General features: G+C 47.3%; 1 protein-coding gene across 1 annotated transcript in view; it reads left to right on the top strand.

Annotated features, from left to right (window-relative positions):
* The window catches only part of LOC139475907 (midasin-like), a 141,470-nt gene that overhangs the window by 15,728 nt on the left and 106,729 nt on the right, over positions 1 to 19,013 (top strand). Inside the window, exons 15-29 of the mRNA XM_071259124.1 lie at positions 3,964 to 4,048; positions 4,693 to 4,796; positions 4,902 to 5,038; positions 7,564 to 7,668; positions 9,428 to 9,613; positions 10,905 to 10,980; positions 11,588 to 11,853; positions 12,607 to 12,785; positions 13,237 to 13,328; positions 14,133 to 14,249; positions 15,082 to 15,228; positions 15,461 to 15,608; positions 16,338 to 16,617; positions 17,731 to 17,866; positions 18,429 to 18,704. Of these exons, the coding sequence (XP_071115225.1) occupies positions 3,964 to 4,048; positions 4,693 to 4,796; positions 4,902 to 5,038; positions 7,564 to 7,668; positions 9,428 to 9,613; positions 10,905 to 10,980; positions 11,588 to 11,853; positions 12,607 to 12,785; positions 13,237 to 13,328; positions 14,133 to 14,249; positions 15,082 to 15,228; positions 15,461 to 15,608; positions 16,338 to 16,617; positions 17,731 to 17,866; positions 18,429 to 18,704 (2,334 nt within the window). The remainder of the gene's footprint in view (positions 1 to 3,963; positions 4,049 to 4,692; positions 4,797 to 4,901; positions 5,039 to 7,563; positions 7,669 to 9,427; positions 9,614 to 10,904; positions 10,981 to 11,587; positions 11,854 to 12,606; positions 12,786 to 13,236; positions 13,329 to 14,132; positions 14,250 to 15,081; positions 15,229 to 15,460; positions 15,609 to 16,337; positions 16,618 to 17,730; positions 17,867 to 18,428; positions 18,705 to 19,013) is intronic.

The following is a 19,013-nucleotide window of genomic DNA, read 5'->3' as shown; positions in this document are numbered from 1 at the left end:
GCAGGTTTCTATTCGGAAACCGATCTTCCCTTCCTCGCCGATGCCATCGGCAGGTTGGTGGAGAAGAGGGCAGTTCGGGAGTTAGCTCTACCAGAAATAACACCGGGGTTTTACTCCAGGATGTTTCTCGTTCCCAAGAAGGACAGTGCCGAACTCAGAATGATTCACAACTTGAAATCGTTCAACGAGTTCTACCTGCGCAAGCCGCCCAAGTTCAGAATGTTGAGCTTGACGGACCTGAAAGCACTGATCATGCCGGCCGACTGGCTAGCTTCGATCGAAGGATGCTTATCTGCATGTTCCGATTCACTCGGATCATCACAAGTATCTCAGGTTTGTCTTTCAAGGCAGGCACTACGAGTGGGTTGTACTCCCATTCGGTCTTTCATCCGCTCCCTGGCTGTTCACCCGGTTAACCACCCCCATAGTGGGGTTCCTCCACCGGAGGGGTGTCCGGTACTTCGCGTACCTGGACGACTCGCTAGTAGCAAATCGAATGACGGACACCCTGTCACGCCATCTCGTTTTCGCACGTCGGCTCTTGGAGCAATTGGGGTGGATTGTCAATCTCCCCAAGAGCGAGTTAACCCCTTCTCAGAACTTGCAGTTCATCGGAGGTCGGTTCAACACGGTGTCCCATCGCCTATTTGTCCCCCCAGACCGGTGGCACAAAATTCAGGCGATGATTGCCAAAGTCTTAGCGTTGCAACAGACTGTTCACTTTTGGGAACAGCTGTTAGGGCTACTTGTATCAGCCCAGGACTGCACCGAACGGGGTCGTCTCCAACTCCGCCCGCTGCAAAGGTTTTTAATCCAGTTGTTCGCAACGGAGGTGAACATTGCGACCGTCGCCCTCCCGGATCGGCTCCGACCGCATCTGGAGTGGTGGACGCTCCCTTACAATGTCTTATCAGGAGTCTCTATGCGGCCCTACCGGGCCACGTTGAACCTGTATACAGACGCCTCTCTAGTGGGCTGGGGCGCCCATCTAGAGGGGGAGGTGAGCTCGGGGCTGTGGTGCGTAGACGAACTAGGTCTTCACATCAATTGTCTCGAGTTCAAGGCAGTGATCAACGCAGTCAATCACTGGAAGCATCGTCTCGTCGACGCCCGGCTCATGCTGGCGACCGACAACACGACGGTAGTGTCCTATGTGAACAAACTGGGGGGAACCCACAGTCACTCGCTACTCGATCTCACGTTCGAGTTTTACGCTCTGGTGGACAGTGTCCCGTGCCAGATACGCGCCCGTCACATCCCAGGTGTGCGGAACGTACTGGCCGATGTTCTATCGAGGCCTCAGGATCCGAGCCCCACAGAGTGGATGCTGAACCCAGTAGTGTTTCAGTGGCTGTGCGAACGTTTGGATCGTCCGATGGTCGACCTGTTCGCAACACGGTTCAACAATCAACTCCCGTTGTTTGTATCACCAGTCCCGGACCCGAGGGCCATCGATCACGATGCTCTCGCGTTAGACTGGACGGGCTTGGACGCTTATGCTTACCCGCCGACAGCGTTGATACCACACATTCTAAGCCGGCTTCGAGGAGTTCGCTGTCGAATGTTACTGATCGCGCCCATGTGGCCGAACAGATCGTGGTACCCCGACTTGCTGACCCAGGTCACGCAGTCGCCACTCCCACTGCCTGTGAGACCGGATCTCTTGATCCACCCTCACACCCATCAGCTTCATCCAAACGCAGGGCAGTTCAATCTGCACGCGTGGATGTTGTCACCGAGCGTCTGAGGAGTAAAGGTTTTTCTCGCCGGGCGTCTCGGGCATACGTTAGTATGCATCGTGATTCTACCCAAAAGGTGTATAATGCACGTTGGGTTATTTTCACGAAGTGGTGTTGTAAACATCACATTCATTCGCCAGATAAGGTATCTGTGCAGGATATTGCTCGTTTCATGTCTCACTTGCGAGAGACCCGGAAACTCTCCGGGGGTTCCATTGCCAACTATGTCTCGTCCGTTGCTACGGTACGGGACGTTGCTATGGGTACCAGTCTCTCCAAAGAGCCGGTGATACGGGGTATTATCAAGGGTTTCAAACAGCACGATCTTAAGAAGGGCCGCCTTCGGGCACCGGCCTGGGATCTTTCCCTGGTGTTGCAATCACTTACGGAAGCTCCGTATGAACCCTTGCATAGTGCTTCGTTCCGGCATGTGACTTGGAAAACAGCATTTCTCCTCTCCTTTGCCACGGCGGCACGTGTATCCGAAATTCATGCACTCGATGTCGCCAAGGTACGATTCGATAGGGGTGACGAAGGAGCGGTCCGCCTGGGCCTGCTCATGGGCTTCGTCGCCAAGAATCAGAGAGTCGGGCAAACGGAGAGAGAATTCACTGTAAGATCCCTCAAAGAAATCTTACATCCTGCTGATACTGAGGACAGAGCGCTGTGTCCGGTTAGGGCCCTTAAGTATTATCTTAAGGCTTCGAATGAACGTAGACAAGGGCGTGACCGTCTGTTCATATCGTGTAACCCTAATCGCACGGTTGACATAACTCGCAACTCGATTGCGTTGTGGCTTCGTTCTGTCATCAATCTGGCGTACCGGTCTCGGGGGTTACCGGTAGCGGGGTCAAACCCGCACGAGATCAGGGCGCTAGCGGCAACATTTGCCCTACACTCGAATATCTCTGTTCACAGAATATTACGAGGTTGTTACTGGCGTTCTGACTCGGTTTTTGCCAATCATTACCTCAGAAAGGTTTCTGATGAAGACGTGGAGGGGGTGCACCGTCTTGGGCCGCTGATCGCGGCACAAGCGGTCATCTAGGGGGTAAGTCCAGCGCAATTCCAAACTCCGCAGTCGTCAGTCCTTGCACGGTGGTCAATCTGGGTCGTCTCCAATGTTCCCACGCCGTGGGTACAGGAGTGGGGGTCCTGCAAACCAGCGCACTCACACCACAGGTGAGGCGGCTTTTTGTGTGTTTTGTCCTTATTTGTATTTTGACAATTATGCATTTAATTGTCTGTCGTGTATTCCAACCTTGCGATACATGCTTACGAATACTGGAATTAGGTCACGCGCCTAATGCATACTTTAAGTAGGCTTGCTCTGGGATATACGGTCTGAATGAAATTAATTTCCCTCTTTTCGACTGTTTAACCTGATCTTAGATTTAGCTCACGCGGATACAGTGTTCTCATCCGCTGCGGCGATGAAATACCTATCCAGTGGGGCCGTTTGGAGTCACCAATCGTTTTGGCAATGACGATTGAGCCTTACGGTATGCGCTTGACAGTGCTTTGGTATTCCTATAGGGTAACGCCTAGCTAGGTGCATGTGCATCGAGTGCTTCCGCCTTGGTGTTTACTTCCGCTGGTCGGAAGGAACGCTAGCAGTCAGGATTCGGGTTGTAGGTGCTCCCCACCGCCTACTGTGGTAGTCAGCCTCGGTATAACAGTGGTAACGTATTACTTAATGTAATTTGTAGAATTTTCCTATTCGGAATATTCTATAAGTAATACGTTACCACTGGGCTGCTGCCCGCCTGTCCGTCCCCCGAGCACTTGCTCTCGCAGGAGACAAGAGTGAAGGGTGTCACATGGCAGCTAGGTGGCTACGCACGTGCTGCATGAGGTAATTGAGATCTCTGTGGTAGATTTCGCTATAGCAGCAGTTGTGGGAGACAACAGCCTCGGTATAACAGTGGTAACGTATTACTTATAGAATATTCCGAATAGGAAAATTCTACAATTTCTCCTCACCTACTTGAAGTGCATGCATACTGGGTCCAATTTGCAAATATGCATTCTACAACTATTCTACAACTATTCTACAACTATTCTACAACTATTCTGCAACTATTCTACAACTATTCTGCAACTATTCTACAACTCTTCTGTAACTATTCTACAACTATTCTACAACTATTCTACAACTATGAAAACTCTGTACAGAAGTGTCTCCAATATGAAATAGATCATGTGATTTCATTTTCTATGCCAGGAGTGTTTTTCTCGGAGAAAGTGGTCCGACCTGCTGACACTTATGGACCACACTCAGAAGTCGGCTGCCAAGAAGTTCAACAAGGGTATGACTTTCTTTCTAACAATTTACTCCACGTGTGACAGTGAGTGTTGTTTTAGGCCCACTCAGCACTGGTACAGCTCTGTCACGGGTGCCTGTAAATATTAAAGTTATAGGCACTGTAGAGCCACTGTCTCTGTGCCGGGAGGTTACAGTACATTGTGTTCCGTGTGTCTGATTGGCTGCCAAGCGTTGAATGCTGTACCCTGTACAGAGTTGCCTCCCTTTGCCAGGACCTGGTGATGGGTTCCAGTCACAGATTTACATTCAATCTCTGGATTGTCTGGTCCAGCCTCGATTATTTACAGACCGCCGTCATATAGCTAGAATATTGCTGAGTGTGGAGTTTAACAAACAAACAAACCAACAAACAAACCATACATGGGAGGGGTTTGTGGGTAAGGTGTCCACTCATCTTGCCTAGTCCTGGGTTTGATTGCCCACATGGGTACAATGTATGAGGCCCATATCTGATGTCTTCGTGTATCATATTTATGTTTCTAAAAATGACGTAAAAGCATACTCACTTACTCCATGCTTGTGTTTTGGTTTTCATAAACCAGACTGTGTAATTACATGATTCAATTGTGTACAGGACTAGTTATATCCCTGAAAGTGTTGTGATAATGATGTGGTGGTATGTGACAGGTACGGAGGAGCACCGACAGTGGAAGAAGATGGGCCGGCGTCTGCACCAGCTGAAGGTTCAGGTGCAGCAGATAGAGAATGCCCTTGCCTTCTCCTTCATTGAGGTGGGTGGTCAGCTGGATGAGTGGTGTGTTTAACTGAACCAAACTGCTTCAGGTCATCAGCTCGCATCTGTTTGTTGTGTCTACTTACTGGTTGTTCGTTTGTAGGGGACCTTGGTGAAAGCATTGCGTGCTGGAGACTGGGTTCTGCTGGACGAGATCAACCTGGCTGCTGCCGAGACTCTAGAGTGCCTCAGCGGGCTGCTGGAGAGTACCTCGGGGTCGGTGGTGCTTACAGAGAGGGGGTGAGTGACCTCGGGGTCATTGGTGCTTACAGAGAGGGGGTGAGTGACCTCTGGGTTGGTGGTGCTTACAGAGAGGGGGTGAGTGACCTCGGGATCTGTGGTGCTCACACAGAGGGGGTGAGTGACCTCTGGGTTGGTGGTGCTTACAGAGAGGGGGTGAGTGACCTCTGGGTTGGTGGTGCTTACAGAGAGGGGGTGAGTGACCTCTGGGTTGGTGGTGCTTACACAGAGGGGGTGAGTGACCTCTGGGTCGGTGGTGCTTACAGAGAGGGGGTGAGTGACCTCGGGGTTGGTGGTGCTTACAGAGAGGGGGTGAGTGACCTTGGGGTCGTTGGTGCTTACACAGAGGGGGTGAGTGACCTCTGGGTCGGTGGTGCTTACAGAGAGGGGGTGAGTGACCTCGGGGTTGGTGGTGCTTACAGAGAGGGGGTGAGTGACCTTGGGGTCGTTGGTGCTTACACAGAGGGGGTGAGTGACCTCTGGGTTGGTGGTGCTTACAAAGAGGGGTGAGTGACCTCGGGGTTGGTGGTGCTTACAGAGAGGGGGTGAGTGACCTTGGGGTCGTTGGTGCTTACAGAGAGGGGGTGAGTGACCTTGGATTCGTTGGTGCTTACAGAGAGGGGGTGAGTGACCTTGAGGTCGTTGGTGCTTACAGAGAGGGGGTGAGTGACCTTGGGGTCATTGGTGCTTACAGAGAGGGGGTGAGTGACCTCTGGGTTGGTGGTGCTTACAGAGAGGGGGTGAGTGACCTCTGGGTTGGTGGTGCTTACAGAGAGGGGGTGAGTGACCTCTGGATCGGTGGTGCTTACAGAGAGGGGTGAGTGACCTCGGGGTTGGTGGTGCTTACAGAGAGGGGGTGAGTGACCTTGGGGTCATTGGTGCTTACACAGAGGGGGTGAGTGACCTCTGGGTTGGTGGTGCTTACAAAGAGGGGTGAGTGACCTCGGGGTTGGTGGTGCTTACAGAGAGGGGGTGAGTGACCTTGGGGTCGTTGGTGCTTACAGAGAGGGGGTGAGTGACCTTGGGGTCGTTGGTGCTTACAGAGAGGGGGTCAGTGACCTTGGGGTCGTTGGTGCTTACAGAGAGGGGGTAAGTGACCTCTGGGTTGGTGGTGCTTACAGAGAGGGGGTGAGTGACCTTGGGGTCGTTGGTGCTTACAGAGAGGGGGTGAGTGACCTCTGGGTCGGTGGTGCTTACAGAGAGGGGGTGAGTGACCTTGGGGTCGTTGGTGCTTACAGAGAGGGGGTGAGTGACCTTGGGGTCGGTGGTGCTTACAGAGAGGGGGTGAGTGACCTCTGGGTCGGTGGTGCTTACAGAGAGGGGGTGAGTGACCTTGGGGTCGTTGGTGCTTACAGAGAGGGGGTGAGTGACCTTGGGGTCGGTGGTGCTTACAGAGAGGGGGTAAGTGACCTTAGGGTCGGTGGTGCTTACAGAGAGGGGGTAAGTGACCTCTGGGTTGGTGGTGCTTACAAAGAGGGGTGAGTGACCTCGGGGTTGGTGGTGCTTACAGAGAGGGGGTGAGTGACCTTGGGGTCGTTGGTGCTTACAGAGAGGGGGTGAGTGACCTTGGATTCGTTGGTGCTTACAGAGAGGGGGTGAGTGACCTTGAGGTCGTTGGTGCTTACAGAGAGGGGGTGAGTGACCTTGGGGTCATTGGTGCTTACAGAGAGGGGGTGAGTGACCTCTGGGTTGGTGGTGCTTACAGAGAGGGGGTGAGTGACCTCTGGGTTGGTGGTGCTTACAGAGAGGGGGTGAGTGACCTCTGGATCGGTGGTGCTTACAGAGAGGGGTGAGTGACCTCGGGGTTGGTGGTGCTTACAGAGAGGGGGTGAGTGACCTTGGGGTCATTGGTGCTTACACAGAGGGGGTGAGTGACCTCTGGGTTGGTGGTGCTTACAAAGAGGGGTGAGTGACCTCGGGGTTGGTGGTGCTTACAGAGAGGGGGTGAGTGACCTTGGGGTCGTTGGTGCTTACAGAGAGGGGGTGAGTGACCTTGGGGTCGTTGGTGCTTACAGAGAGGGGGTCAGTGACCTTGGGGTCGTTGGTGCTTACAGAGAGGGGGTAAGTGACCTCTGGGTTGGTGGTGCTTACAGAGAGGGGGTGAGTGACCTTGGGGTCGTTGGTGCTTACAGAGAGGGGGTGAGTGACCTCTGGGTCGGTGGTGCTTACAGAGAGGGGGTGAGTGACCTTGGGGTCGTTGGTGCTTACAGAGAGGGGGTGAGTGACCTTGGGGTCGGTGGTGCTTACAGAGAGGGGGTAAGTGACCTTAGGGTCGGTGGTGCTTACAGAGAGGGGGTAAGTGACCTTAGGGTCAGTGGTGCTTACAGAGAGGGGGTAAGTGACCTTGGGGTCGGTGGTGCTTACAGAGAGCGGGTGAGTGACCTCGGGGTTTGTGGTGCTTACAGAGAGGGGTAAGTGTGTCAGTCCTTGTACCTCGGGGTCGGTGGTATATCAGTAGTTATATTTTAGAACTGTTCTGTATTGCTTTATGAGAGTTCTTCATGATCCATGTTTATATATTTCAGCGACGTGGACCCAGTTGTCCGCCACCGTGAATTCCGGCTGTTCGCCTGCATGAACCCAGCTACCGACATTGGAAAGAAGGACCTCACGCCTGGCATCAGGAACAGGTGGGTGAGATGAGTTGTTCCCCTTAGCATGAGGAGCAGGTGGGTAGATGAGTTGTTCCCCTTGGCATGGGGAACAGGTGGGTAAGAGGAGTTATTTCCCTTAGCATCAGGAACGGGTTGGTGAGATGAGTTGTTCCCCTCAGCATCAGGAACAGGTGGGTGAGATGAGTTGGTCCCCTTGGCATGGGGAACAGGTGGGTAAGAGGAGTTATTTCCCTTGGCATCAGGAAAGGGTTGGTGAGATGAGTTGTTCCCCTTAGCATGAGGAACAGGTGGGTGAGATGAGTTGTTCCCCTTAGCATGAGGAACAGGTGGGTGAGATGAGTTGTTCCCCTTAGCATGAGGAACAAGTGGGTGAGATGAGTTGTTCCCCTTAGCATGAGGAGCAGGTGGGTAGATGAGTTGTTCCCCTTAGCATGAGGAGCAGGTGGGTAGATGAGTTGTTCCCCTTGGCATGAGGAGCAGGTGGGTAAGTGGAGTTATTCCCCTTGGCGTGAAGAAGAGGTGGGTAAGAGGAGTTGTTTCCCATGGCATCAGGAACAGGTGGGTGAGATGAGTTGTTCCCCTTAGCATCAGGAACAGGTGGGTGAGAGGAGTTGTTCCCCTCAGCATCAGGAACAGGTGGGTAGATGAGTTGTTCCCCTTAGCATGAGGAGCAGGTGGGTAGATGAGTTGTTCCTCTTGGCATCAGGAACAGGTGGGTGAGAGGAGTTGTTCCCCTTGGCATCAGGAACAGGTGGGTGAGAGGAGTTGTTCCCCTTAGCATCAGGAACAGGTAGGTGAGAGGAGTTGTTTCCTTTGGCATCAGGAACAGGTAGGTGAGAGGAGTTGTTCCCCTTAGCATCAGGAACAGGTGGGTGAGATGAGTTGTTCCTCTTGGCATCAGGAACAGGTGGGTGAGAGGAGTTGTTCCCCTTGGCTTCAGGAACAGGTGGGTGAGAGGAGTTGTTCCCCTTAGCATCAGGAACAGGTGGGTGAGAGGAGTTGTTCCCCTTAGCATCAGGAACAGGTGGGTTAGATATGAGTCAGAAGTTGATGCAATTTTGTGTGCTAAGTTGCATCCTTTAGGCATGCCAGAAACTTATTATAATGGGTTCAAATCCAAATTAGCCCTGATTAGTGGGTTTCACCAAAGTGGTAAGCGTCTAATATCTGCATCACTAAGGGCTTTCCTCCCACATCACTGTGACATTGAATACTGTTCAAAGCTATGTTAAACCAAACTCATTCACTCCAGAAGGAACTTCAAACCAGTTGTTTTATCAATTCATCTGAATTAATATGGCTGTGTAGCTAGAGTAGATAGTAGTAGAAGGCTTTGAAATTGTCCAAAATATGTAAAGTTTGGTAATTGTAACAGTATTCCAGTTATATCACAACATATCAGCTTAATGTGAGAGGAAAGCCCGAAGTGATGCAGGCCTCGGACGTTTACCACTTTTGTGAAATCCAAAAGCACAGGTATGGTGCTGACAAACCTAGAAACATAATTGGGTATAAAAACCCACAATCTTAGGTTTCTGGCATGCCCAAGGGATGCAACTCTGTACACCGAATTGTGGTTCCTTAGTCGACTGGGCTGCACGTGCCCCTCCAACTGATGAAGGTCGGATGATGAGAATGTGTAACTTGACTGATGTCCTTGTGCCCAGACATGGGTGATCATTGCTTATGCTTTCAACTATAAGTCTTCCTGGTTCTACATCGGCTGCTTTGTTGCTGCATATGGCATAAAACATCATTCACCTTCTGTCCCCAGGTTCACGGAGCTGTACGTGGATGAGCTGGAGGACACCCAGGACCTGAAGATTCTGACCAATGACTACCTCCGCGGCTTGTCGCTATCCTCCCTACAGGTAGACGGGATTGTCAAGTTCTATCTCACTGTGCGTAACGAGGCACACAAACGACTCACTGATGGCACTGGGCATAAACCTCACTTCAGGTAACATGACAGAAGTATTTACTTGAGAAATGTAGTTTGTCTCATTAAATTGTAGGGAGATTATCTCAGATTGTATATTCTGTTTGTGATGTTTGTGATGCTATTACATAACTTGGTGATGCTGTTACATAACTTGGTGATGTTATCACATATCTTGGTGATGTTATTACATAACTTGGTGATGTTATCACATATCTTGGTGATGTTATTACATAACTTGGTGATGTTATCACATATCTTGGTGATGTTATTACATAACTTGGTGATGTTTTTACATAACTTGGTGATGTTATCACATATCTTGGGGATGTTATTACATAACTTGGTGATGTTATCACATGTCTTGGTGATGTTATTACATAACTTGGTGATGTTATCACATATTTTGGTGATGTTATTACATAACTTGGTGATGTTATTACATAGCTTGGTGATGTTATCACATATCTTGGTGATGTTATTACATAACTTGGTGATGTTATCACATATCTTGGTGATGTTATTACATAACTTGGTGATGTTATCACATATCTTGGTGATGTTATCACATATCTTGGTGATGTTATTACATAATTTGGTTGTGCTATTACATAGCTTGTTGATGTTATTACATAGCTTGGTGATGTAATTACATAACTTGGTGATGTTATTACATAGCTTGGTGATGCTGTTACATAACTTGGTGATGTTACATGTCTTGGTGATGTTATCACATATCTTGGTGATGTTATTACATAACTTGGTGATGTTATTACATAGCTTGGTGATGTTATTACATAGCTTGGTGATGTTACATGTCTTGGTGATGTTACATGTCTTGGTGATGTAATTACATAGCTTGGTGATGTTATTACATAACTTGGTGATGTTATTACATAGCTTGGTGATGTTATTACATGGTTTGGTGATGTTATTACATACCTTGGTGATGTTATTATATATCTTGGTGATGTTATTACATGGTTTGGTGATGTTATTACATAACTTGGTGATGTTATTACATAGCTTGGTGATGTTATTACATGGTTTGGTGATGTTATTACATACCTTGGTGATGTTATTACATAACTTGGTGATGTTATTACATAGCTTGGTGATGTTATTACATATTTTGGTGATGTTATTACATAACTTGGTGATGTTATTACATAGCTTGGTGATGCTATTACATAGCTTGGTGTTGTTATTACCAAACTTGGTGATGTTATTACATATTTTGGTGATGTTATTACATATCTTGATGTTATTATATATCTTGGTAATTGTTTTCTAACGTGATGTTTATTTTCAGTTTGAGAACCCTGTGCCGAGCACTCAAATTTGCCTCGAGTAACCCCTGCAGCCTTGTAGCACGATCTCTCTATGAGGTATGAGATGGTGACAAGCTCTTACAAATTGTAGTCAGTCAACATTTAACATCAAATAATTAGCTATCTGAGTATTGTTAAGGCAAAATATTGGTGTATAGCTCTCATTCATGTTTTATGAATTAAGTGCTCATTGGATTGGACAGCTATAATTAGAATTGCACATTTTGATTCATATTGAAAACAAAGTTGTGTCCAGGGTATTTACTCTGACAAAAGGGAGATATAATACACTGGATTATGGAGTACCTGTGAAGATCCCGGTTAAGAATAGGTCTTCAGCAACCCATGCTTCCCGTAAAAGGCAACTATGCTTGTCGTAAGAGGCGACTAACAGAATTGGTGGTCAGGCTCGCTGACTTGGTTGATGCATGTCATTGTATCCCAATTGCTTGGATCAATGCTCATGATATCAATCACTGGATTGCCTGGTACAGACTCGATTATTTACTGACTGCTGTCACATAGTTTCAATATTGCTGAGTGCGGCATTAACAACAAAAAAGCAAATAAGGATTATTGAGAATGCGGTTACGTTTGTTATACACTGTAAAAGGGATTTCCAAGTGTGTACAGGTTGTAAATCTCCAGCTGTTTTCTCCATCAGGGTTTCTGCCTGAGTTTCCTCACCCAGCTGGACCGGTCGTCCCACCCCGTGGTGGAGAAACTCGTTTGTCAGCATGTGGTTGGGAAGTCCAACATCAAGGCCATTCTCAAACAGCCACTGCCACAGCCCCCTGGTGCCAAACACCTCAACTTCGAGGGTTACTGGATATCCCAGGGTGCACTGGAGCCTCATGTGCCAGACAATTACATTCTGACGCCATCAGTCCGAGAGAACTTGCGAGATTTGGCCCGAGTAATATCAGCGAGGTAAGAGGTGGAGATGTAACAAATGCCTTGACAAGTCGGGGGGTTGGGTGGCCTAGTGGTTAAGGTGTTCGCTCGTCACGCCAAAGACCCGGGTTCGATTCCCAACATGGGTACAATGTGTGAAGCCCATTACTGTTGTCCCCCGCCGTGATATTGCTGGAATAGTGCTAAAAGCAGCGTACAAACCATACTCACTCACTCACTTGACAAGTGGACATGGTGCTTTACTGCTCATGTCATGACTTTAGTAATGTGAAAGAATCGGGTGGTCCTTATCTTGTTTCTAGTTGAATATGGGGCGGTCGGGTAGCCTAGTGGTTAAAGCTTTCGCTCGTCATGCCGAAGACCCGGGTTCGATTCCCGACATGGGTACAATGTGTGAAGCCCATTTCTGGTGTCCCCCGCCGTGATATTGCTGGAATATTGCTAAAAGCGGCGTAAAAACATACTCACTCACTCACTCTAGTTGAATATTATTAGGAAATCTGCATGATTGTAAGTAGGACTGGGATGGGTAACTTGGGTCAGGTCGGACCTGAGTAGGACCCAGGTACCCACAGGTCTACCCAGACATGTGTTTAGTGATATGTTGTTTAATGACAAAAATGATCTAACTTCAATGCCGACCTTCAAATCTCATCCATGTTCGGTAAATGTTTCAAGGACATGGATTCAGTATTAGCTAAATGGACAGTGCTGTTGATATGTTCATCTGGCACCCTGTAACTCATTGCCGTCTGCTTCCCTCCCCAGCCAGCATCCGGTCCTGCTGCAGGGCGAGACGTCCGTGGGGAAGACGAGTCTCATCACGTGGCTGGCACGGTCCAGTGGCAACCCGTGTGTGAGAGTCAACAACCATGAACACACCGACCTGCAGGAGTACGTCGGCTGTTACGCCGCAGATGAGTCGGGGAAACTCGTCTTCAAGGAAGGTGAGCTTCACTCTCCTATTGTGGTAAATGTTTACAGAGCAATCCTTGAAGATATTGCCGTTTGAGCAGTTCTTAGGTAAAAATTATGTTGCAAATTTAACTTGTGTGCATTTTATCTGGAAATAATATTCCGTTACCCACCAGAAGTGTGACCACTTCACCCCATGAGGATTCCAGGAAACAGTAGGTCCCGGGCACCCAATGCTTGTTGCACGAGCCAAGGTTCTACTGATCCAGACTTAATGATTTCCAGGCTGCCGTGATATAGCTGTAAAATTGCTGACAGGCATGAAACAACATTCACTTATTTAAGGATCATCTGGCTGGTGAGGAACAGCAGCTTCCTCTAAATAAAGTGTTGATGTCTGTTGGTGTCTGCTGTTGAGTGTTGTTTTCTGCTGGTGACTGTTATCTGCTGTGGTCCGTTGGTGACTAATTTTATCGGTGTCAGGTGTCCTGGTGGAGGCAATGAGACGGGGACACTGGATCATCCTTGACGAGCTGAACCTGGCCCCAACTGATGTCCTCGAGGCCCTCAACAGGGTGAGTACATCGCCGTGGTAACCATGTCACCCAATGACATCCTTGAGGCCCTTAGCAGGTAAGTACATGGCTAGGGTAACCATATCCCCCACTGACGTCCTCGAGGCCCTCAACAGGGTGAGTACATCGCCGTGGTAACCATATCCCCCACTGACGTCCTCGAGGCCCTCAACAGGGTGAGTACATTGCCGTGGTAACCATGTCCCCCAATGACATCCTTCAGGCCCTTAACAGGGTGACTACATCGCCGTGGTAACCATGTCCCCCATGACATCCTTGAGGCCCTAAAAAGGGTGAGTACATCGCCGTGGTAACCATGTCCCCCAATGACATCCTTGAGGCCCTTAACGGGGTGAGTACATCGCCGTGGTAACCATATCTCAACTGACGTCCTCGAGCCCCTCAACAGGGTTGGTATATCGCAGTGGTAACCATGTCACCCACTGACATCCTTGAGGCCCTAAACAGGGTGAGTACATCGCCGTGGTAGCCATATCTCCACTGACATCCTGTTGGATTTACAGCGTACTTTTGCATCTCCAATTGGCTACAAGTCAAAGTATTTTTTAAATCTACATACCAATCTATTATATCACTCACCTCTAAGAGACTGTACTTTTTTTTGTGCCCAAACTGAAATTTAAGTAAGGATTCCAGATCGAAAACAAACCATCTTGTTATCTAAAACCTGTAACTTGAAGGGTTGCAGGAGCCTCTCGTGTGACGTTATAACATTTCAGCTTTTGGGTTTTCCCCAAGTGGTGTTGTTATGTTATAACATTGTCACTGTTTATTCTTCCCCAGCTGTTAGACGACAACCGAGAACTGTTTATTCCGGAGACCCAGGAGACAGTGAAGGCTCACCCCAAGTTCATGCTGTTCGCTACCCAGAATCCTCCAGGAATGTACGGAGGCAGGAAGGTATGACATGTACAGGACCTGGAAGAGAGTGTTTACTTTTGGGAGATTTGGTTCTAATCTCAACCATTCTGGATAATTTTAGGATATCTGAAGGGATAATGTTTGTAAATGGTGTGATGTAATGTGAACTTTGGTTGATCCTGGGTTAGGGTGTGGTCGGAAGTGGTGTGGACACTTTTTAAACCCTGCAATGCGTTTTGCGGCAGGTATTAAAATGGACACGGTGTGTGCAAGATGTTTTAGAAGCAGACCTTGAAAATTATACAATATTTCTTCACCAAAGTTTGTATGTTGATAGGCTTAATGGTGAAGTGGTGCCTTTCGATAGTTTGGGATTTTTAAAAAATATATTTGTTTGACTTTCATGGCAAGATCGTTGGCTTAGGCTGGACATGGCCGTAGTGCTTGTTTCTGTAGTAGATCTTCTTCAACAAACATGGCACATAGATTTTTTAATTTTTCGAGTTTCCATAGCAACAACTTCACTGAAAATGTAAGCATTGCTCATATCCAGAGCTTGTAATCTACAATTTTTCTTCAGCAAACTTGGCACATAGATTGGTTTAGAGGTGAACTGGAGACTTTTGATAGTTTGGGAAGTTGTATATATTTATCCACAACAAGTATGTACCATTGCGGGAGATAAAGATGACTTTGTTGTCTTGTTTATTAGCTGAATGGTTCAGCTGTAAGCAGGAATATCTCCTACATAAGTATTATCCCACTATTGAAACATTACAAACTTATCAGTATGAGGTAATATGTTTCTTGTGCAAACTGAGACTCTTGTGACATCATGTAGGCCAACCAATAATATTACTATGTTTTGTAGATGCTGTCACGAGCCTTCAGGAATCGTTTTATTGAGCTGCACTTCAACGAAATACCAAGCATAGAACTCGAAACGATTCTGCATCAGCGATGTAACATCCCGCTGTCCTACGCCAAACGACTTGTCAAGGTCATGCTGGAGCTTCAGGTAAAGGGCTCTGGTGAACAAAGGAGACGGAATTGATACCTTGCTCATTCACAACTGTGGAACTTCAGTTTCGATGCTTAATAGACTCGAGCATGGGGATCATAAGTGAACATTTTCTGGCTTTTTCTTTCTTTTCATGTGTATAATAATCTTCAATGGTGTCAGTTATGTTATATTTTCGTGATTCTTTAAGATTGCCATATTTGACTGCCATGTTGACCGTCTGCTCCAGATGAGGCGCCGGGGGTCGGGGGTGTTCGCGGGGAAGCAGGGCTTCATGACCCTGAGGGATCTTTTCCGGTGGGCGGAGCGGTACAGCAGCACCGATGTCAAGACAAGCACCAAGTTCTACGACTGGGACCAGCACCTTGCTGACCATGGTAGGAAAACAGCCGACTCTCAGTTCTGGGAAACATGTGGGAAACAATATGGGAATTAATCTTTGCAACACGATAAGAAAATAAAAGTGTAGTGCTAACAATTCCATATTCTGATTGGTATTATTCTTCTTAACCAATGAACAGTGATGCAAGCAGAATATCGAATTTCGGTATGAGCATGACATTTTCTAACGTTTAGACAGTTTCAATAAATTATCCCTCGCTGATTTAAGGTTGTGTAGGCCAATGGGAGTTATACATGATGTAGAGATGTCCTCGAGAGATGTCCTCTACATGTCCTCCACCTGGATGTCCTATGCATGTGTGTCATTTAAATTTGATCTGCACCAAATTGGAGGAGTATACATCTAGCTGTCCTGTGCGTGTCTACGTGATGTCGCTCACTCATATAAATTTTGTGAAGACCTGGGTCTTAAGCATGCTTGCTGTAAAAGGCGACTATGCTTGTCATAAGAGGCGACTAACAGGATCTGGTGGTCAGGTTCACTGACTTGGTTGATGCAGGTCATCGTATTCCAATTGTGTGGATCAATGCTCATGATGTCGATCACTGGATTGTCTGGTCCAGACTCCATTATTTTCAGACTGCCATCTTAAAGCTTGAATATTGCTGAGTGCGGTGTTAAAAACACAAACAAACAAACATTTAAATTTTCTCGACACCAATTGGAGGACAATACATCTAAGTGTCCTGTGCATGTTCTCCAGGCTACATGTTGCTGGCCGGCCGTGTGAGGAAGGCGGAAGAGTCGGTTGTGATTCAAGAGGTCCTGAAGAAGTATCTGAAGCGAGATGTTAATGACAGGCTGCTGTTTGACCTGACACGCAGGACGTCGTCATCAACTGCACCCATGTTGAAGGAGGTCACTGACCAATCAGTGGAGGGTTTTCAACACATTGTTTGGACACACAACATGAGAAGACTGGCTGTTCTCATTGGCCAGGCCATAAAGTTCAGGGAGCCTGTCCTGTTGGTCGGAGAAACTGGGTGAGCGTTTCAGTATGTCTTGTTATGAATTTAACAAATGTTGTAGATATCTTGGCTCTTGATGACCGAGATAGGGTCACTCGCAGGATATTATCCACTCCCACAGTTTGATGAATGAACCAGTTAGGCCTGACCTGAGACACTACTAGGCTTCTGTATCCATATTGTGATGTTGTGTCTTTGATAAGGTTTGGATTCCTAGAGGTCGCATCTAGCCTTGATTATATCTTTGGGGTAAAATGATACAGCACGATATTTAAGTCTAATTGCATGGAAGCTTCTTACTATAAATATTTCAGAGCAGGTTCAAAAGGAAAATCTAGCTGTAGACACATGTTCGTAGTGGCTATGTTTTGTAGTGAACATGAAACACTAATTACAACCCATTTTGAAATATTTGATATTTGAACGAGTAGTAAGTAATTTATTTTAGCAAGTGTATCTTCCAGTATTGATACAGAAAAAAACGTATCATGTATTGTATCAATCTCATTAAAATCAGACCTTAGTTCTCGCTACCGCTAAACAAAGATCTGAGGACATCCCATTACGGGTCACGTCAGACCGACCTTGCGCGAACTTTGACCAACCAATAGAATCACCAATCAGAAGGCAGCTTTCTCGTGCTTTATGCCACTAATTTCAAATTGGTGACTATGCTTCGAAACATATTTTGACAAAATCTCGAAATACAAATTTGAAACCTAAACAAAAGAACATTCTGGAATAGCTAATAGATGGTCTAGATTGTATGGATTCAGTCATTAAACCTGTAACTATCGTTCGGAATACCCCGTGTTAAAGTTTTCGAGGTTGTATGATTAGAAATCACATTCCGACTGTCACTTTCATGATCTGGTAAGCGACGCTCTCATTGGTTGTATGAAAGGTCATTCTGACGTGACCCCTAATGGAATGTCTACAGATCTTTGTTTAGTGGTAGCGAGAACTAAGGTCTGAATTTGATGAGATTGGTATTGTATCGTTGCATGAAATCTCACGATGCACCATATTGTTTCACCCTTGTTATATGACTGATATTAACCTTTTATATGTGTCAAAAGGCAAGTTAAATTCTCAAGCTCATCATTGTGAACATATGTCCTCCCTCAGTTGTGGCAAGACCACAGTATGTCAGCTGTACGCTGCCATGAGAGGGCGCCACCTGTTCAGTGTCAACTGCCACCTCCACACCGAGAGTGCCGACTTCCTCGGGGGACTGAGGCCTGTTCGATCCCACACAGAACAGGTAGGTCATATAGTCCGTAAAAGATAATAGAAAGACAAAAATATATGTGTTGTCCAAATCTTGAACTCAGACAAACAGACGGAAATCATGACCACATTCATGGTTGCTGATTATTGACAGAACTTGTAATTCTGAGTTTTCAACTGGCTGATTGAAGATAGACTGGTTTGACCTCTCCAAACTCAATCTCGCAGGCTAGCTTCCATATTTTAGTTACGATATTGCTGACTGTTATGATTAATTCGTAAACTCAAACGAACCTAAGACCCGTGAAGATCTGGGGTAGAATAGGTCTTCAGCAACCCATGCTTGCTGTTAAAGGGGACCAATCTTGTCGTAAGAGACGACTAACAGAATCGGGTTGTCAGGTTCACTGACTTAGTTGATGCATGTCATCATATCCCAATTGCGTGGATCGATGCTCATGACGTCAATTACTGGATTGTCTGGTCCAGACTCGATTATATACAGACTGCTGTCATATAGCTGGAATATTGCTGAGTGTGGCGTTAAACAACAAACAAACAAACAAACGAACATTAGCTGACCTTGCTGTGTCCAGGATGACCCGAAGGAGGTGAAGCTGTTTGAGTGGTTGGACGGTCCACTGGTGACGGCCATGAAGGAGGGGAGCATGTTCCTCATCGACGAGATTTCCCTGGCAGACGACTCTGTGCTGGAGAGACTCAACAGTGTGTTGGAGCCGGAGCAGACGCTGCTGCTGGCGGAGAAGGGTGGGGGAGACGGCGGCAGCAAAGAGGTGGAGCAGATCAAGGCGGCGGGGGGATTCCAGGTGTATGCCACCATGAATCCCGGCGGGGATTTCGGCAAGAAGGAGGTGAGGAAAGATCATATGTTGTATTGGTATATAATCCAGAAATGCCATCCGTTACTACTTTGGAGGAAAAGTTATGAGAATTTGCACCAAATTCCACAAGTGCAATAAAGTGAAATATACGACTCAACATTTGCGAATGACCACACCTTTGACTCAAGATGACTATTTGGGTCATACGCAAATGTTGTGTAGTGTATATTACAGTATTTGGCAAGAACCGATGTCACTGATTTTGACTACAGTAGTGATACACATAAGGAAGAGAAGTTATGGATGTCAACTTCTTTATTATGAGGAACACAACGTTTC

The sequence above is a fragment of the Haliotis cracherodii genome, unplaced genomic scaffold (genome assembly GCF_022045235.1).
Source record: "Haliotis cracherodii isolate W230 unplaced genomic scaffold, xgHalCrac1.p SCAF_3, whole genome shotgun sequence".
Taxonomy (NCBI): Eukaryota; Metazoa; Mollusca; class Gastropoda; order Lepetellida; family Haliotidae; genus Haliotis; species Haliotis cracherodii.
Note: the sequence above shows the minus strand (reverse complement) of the source record. Positions and strands in the feature narration are given on the sequence as shown.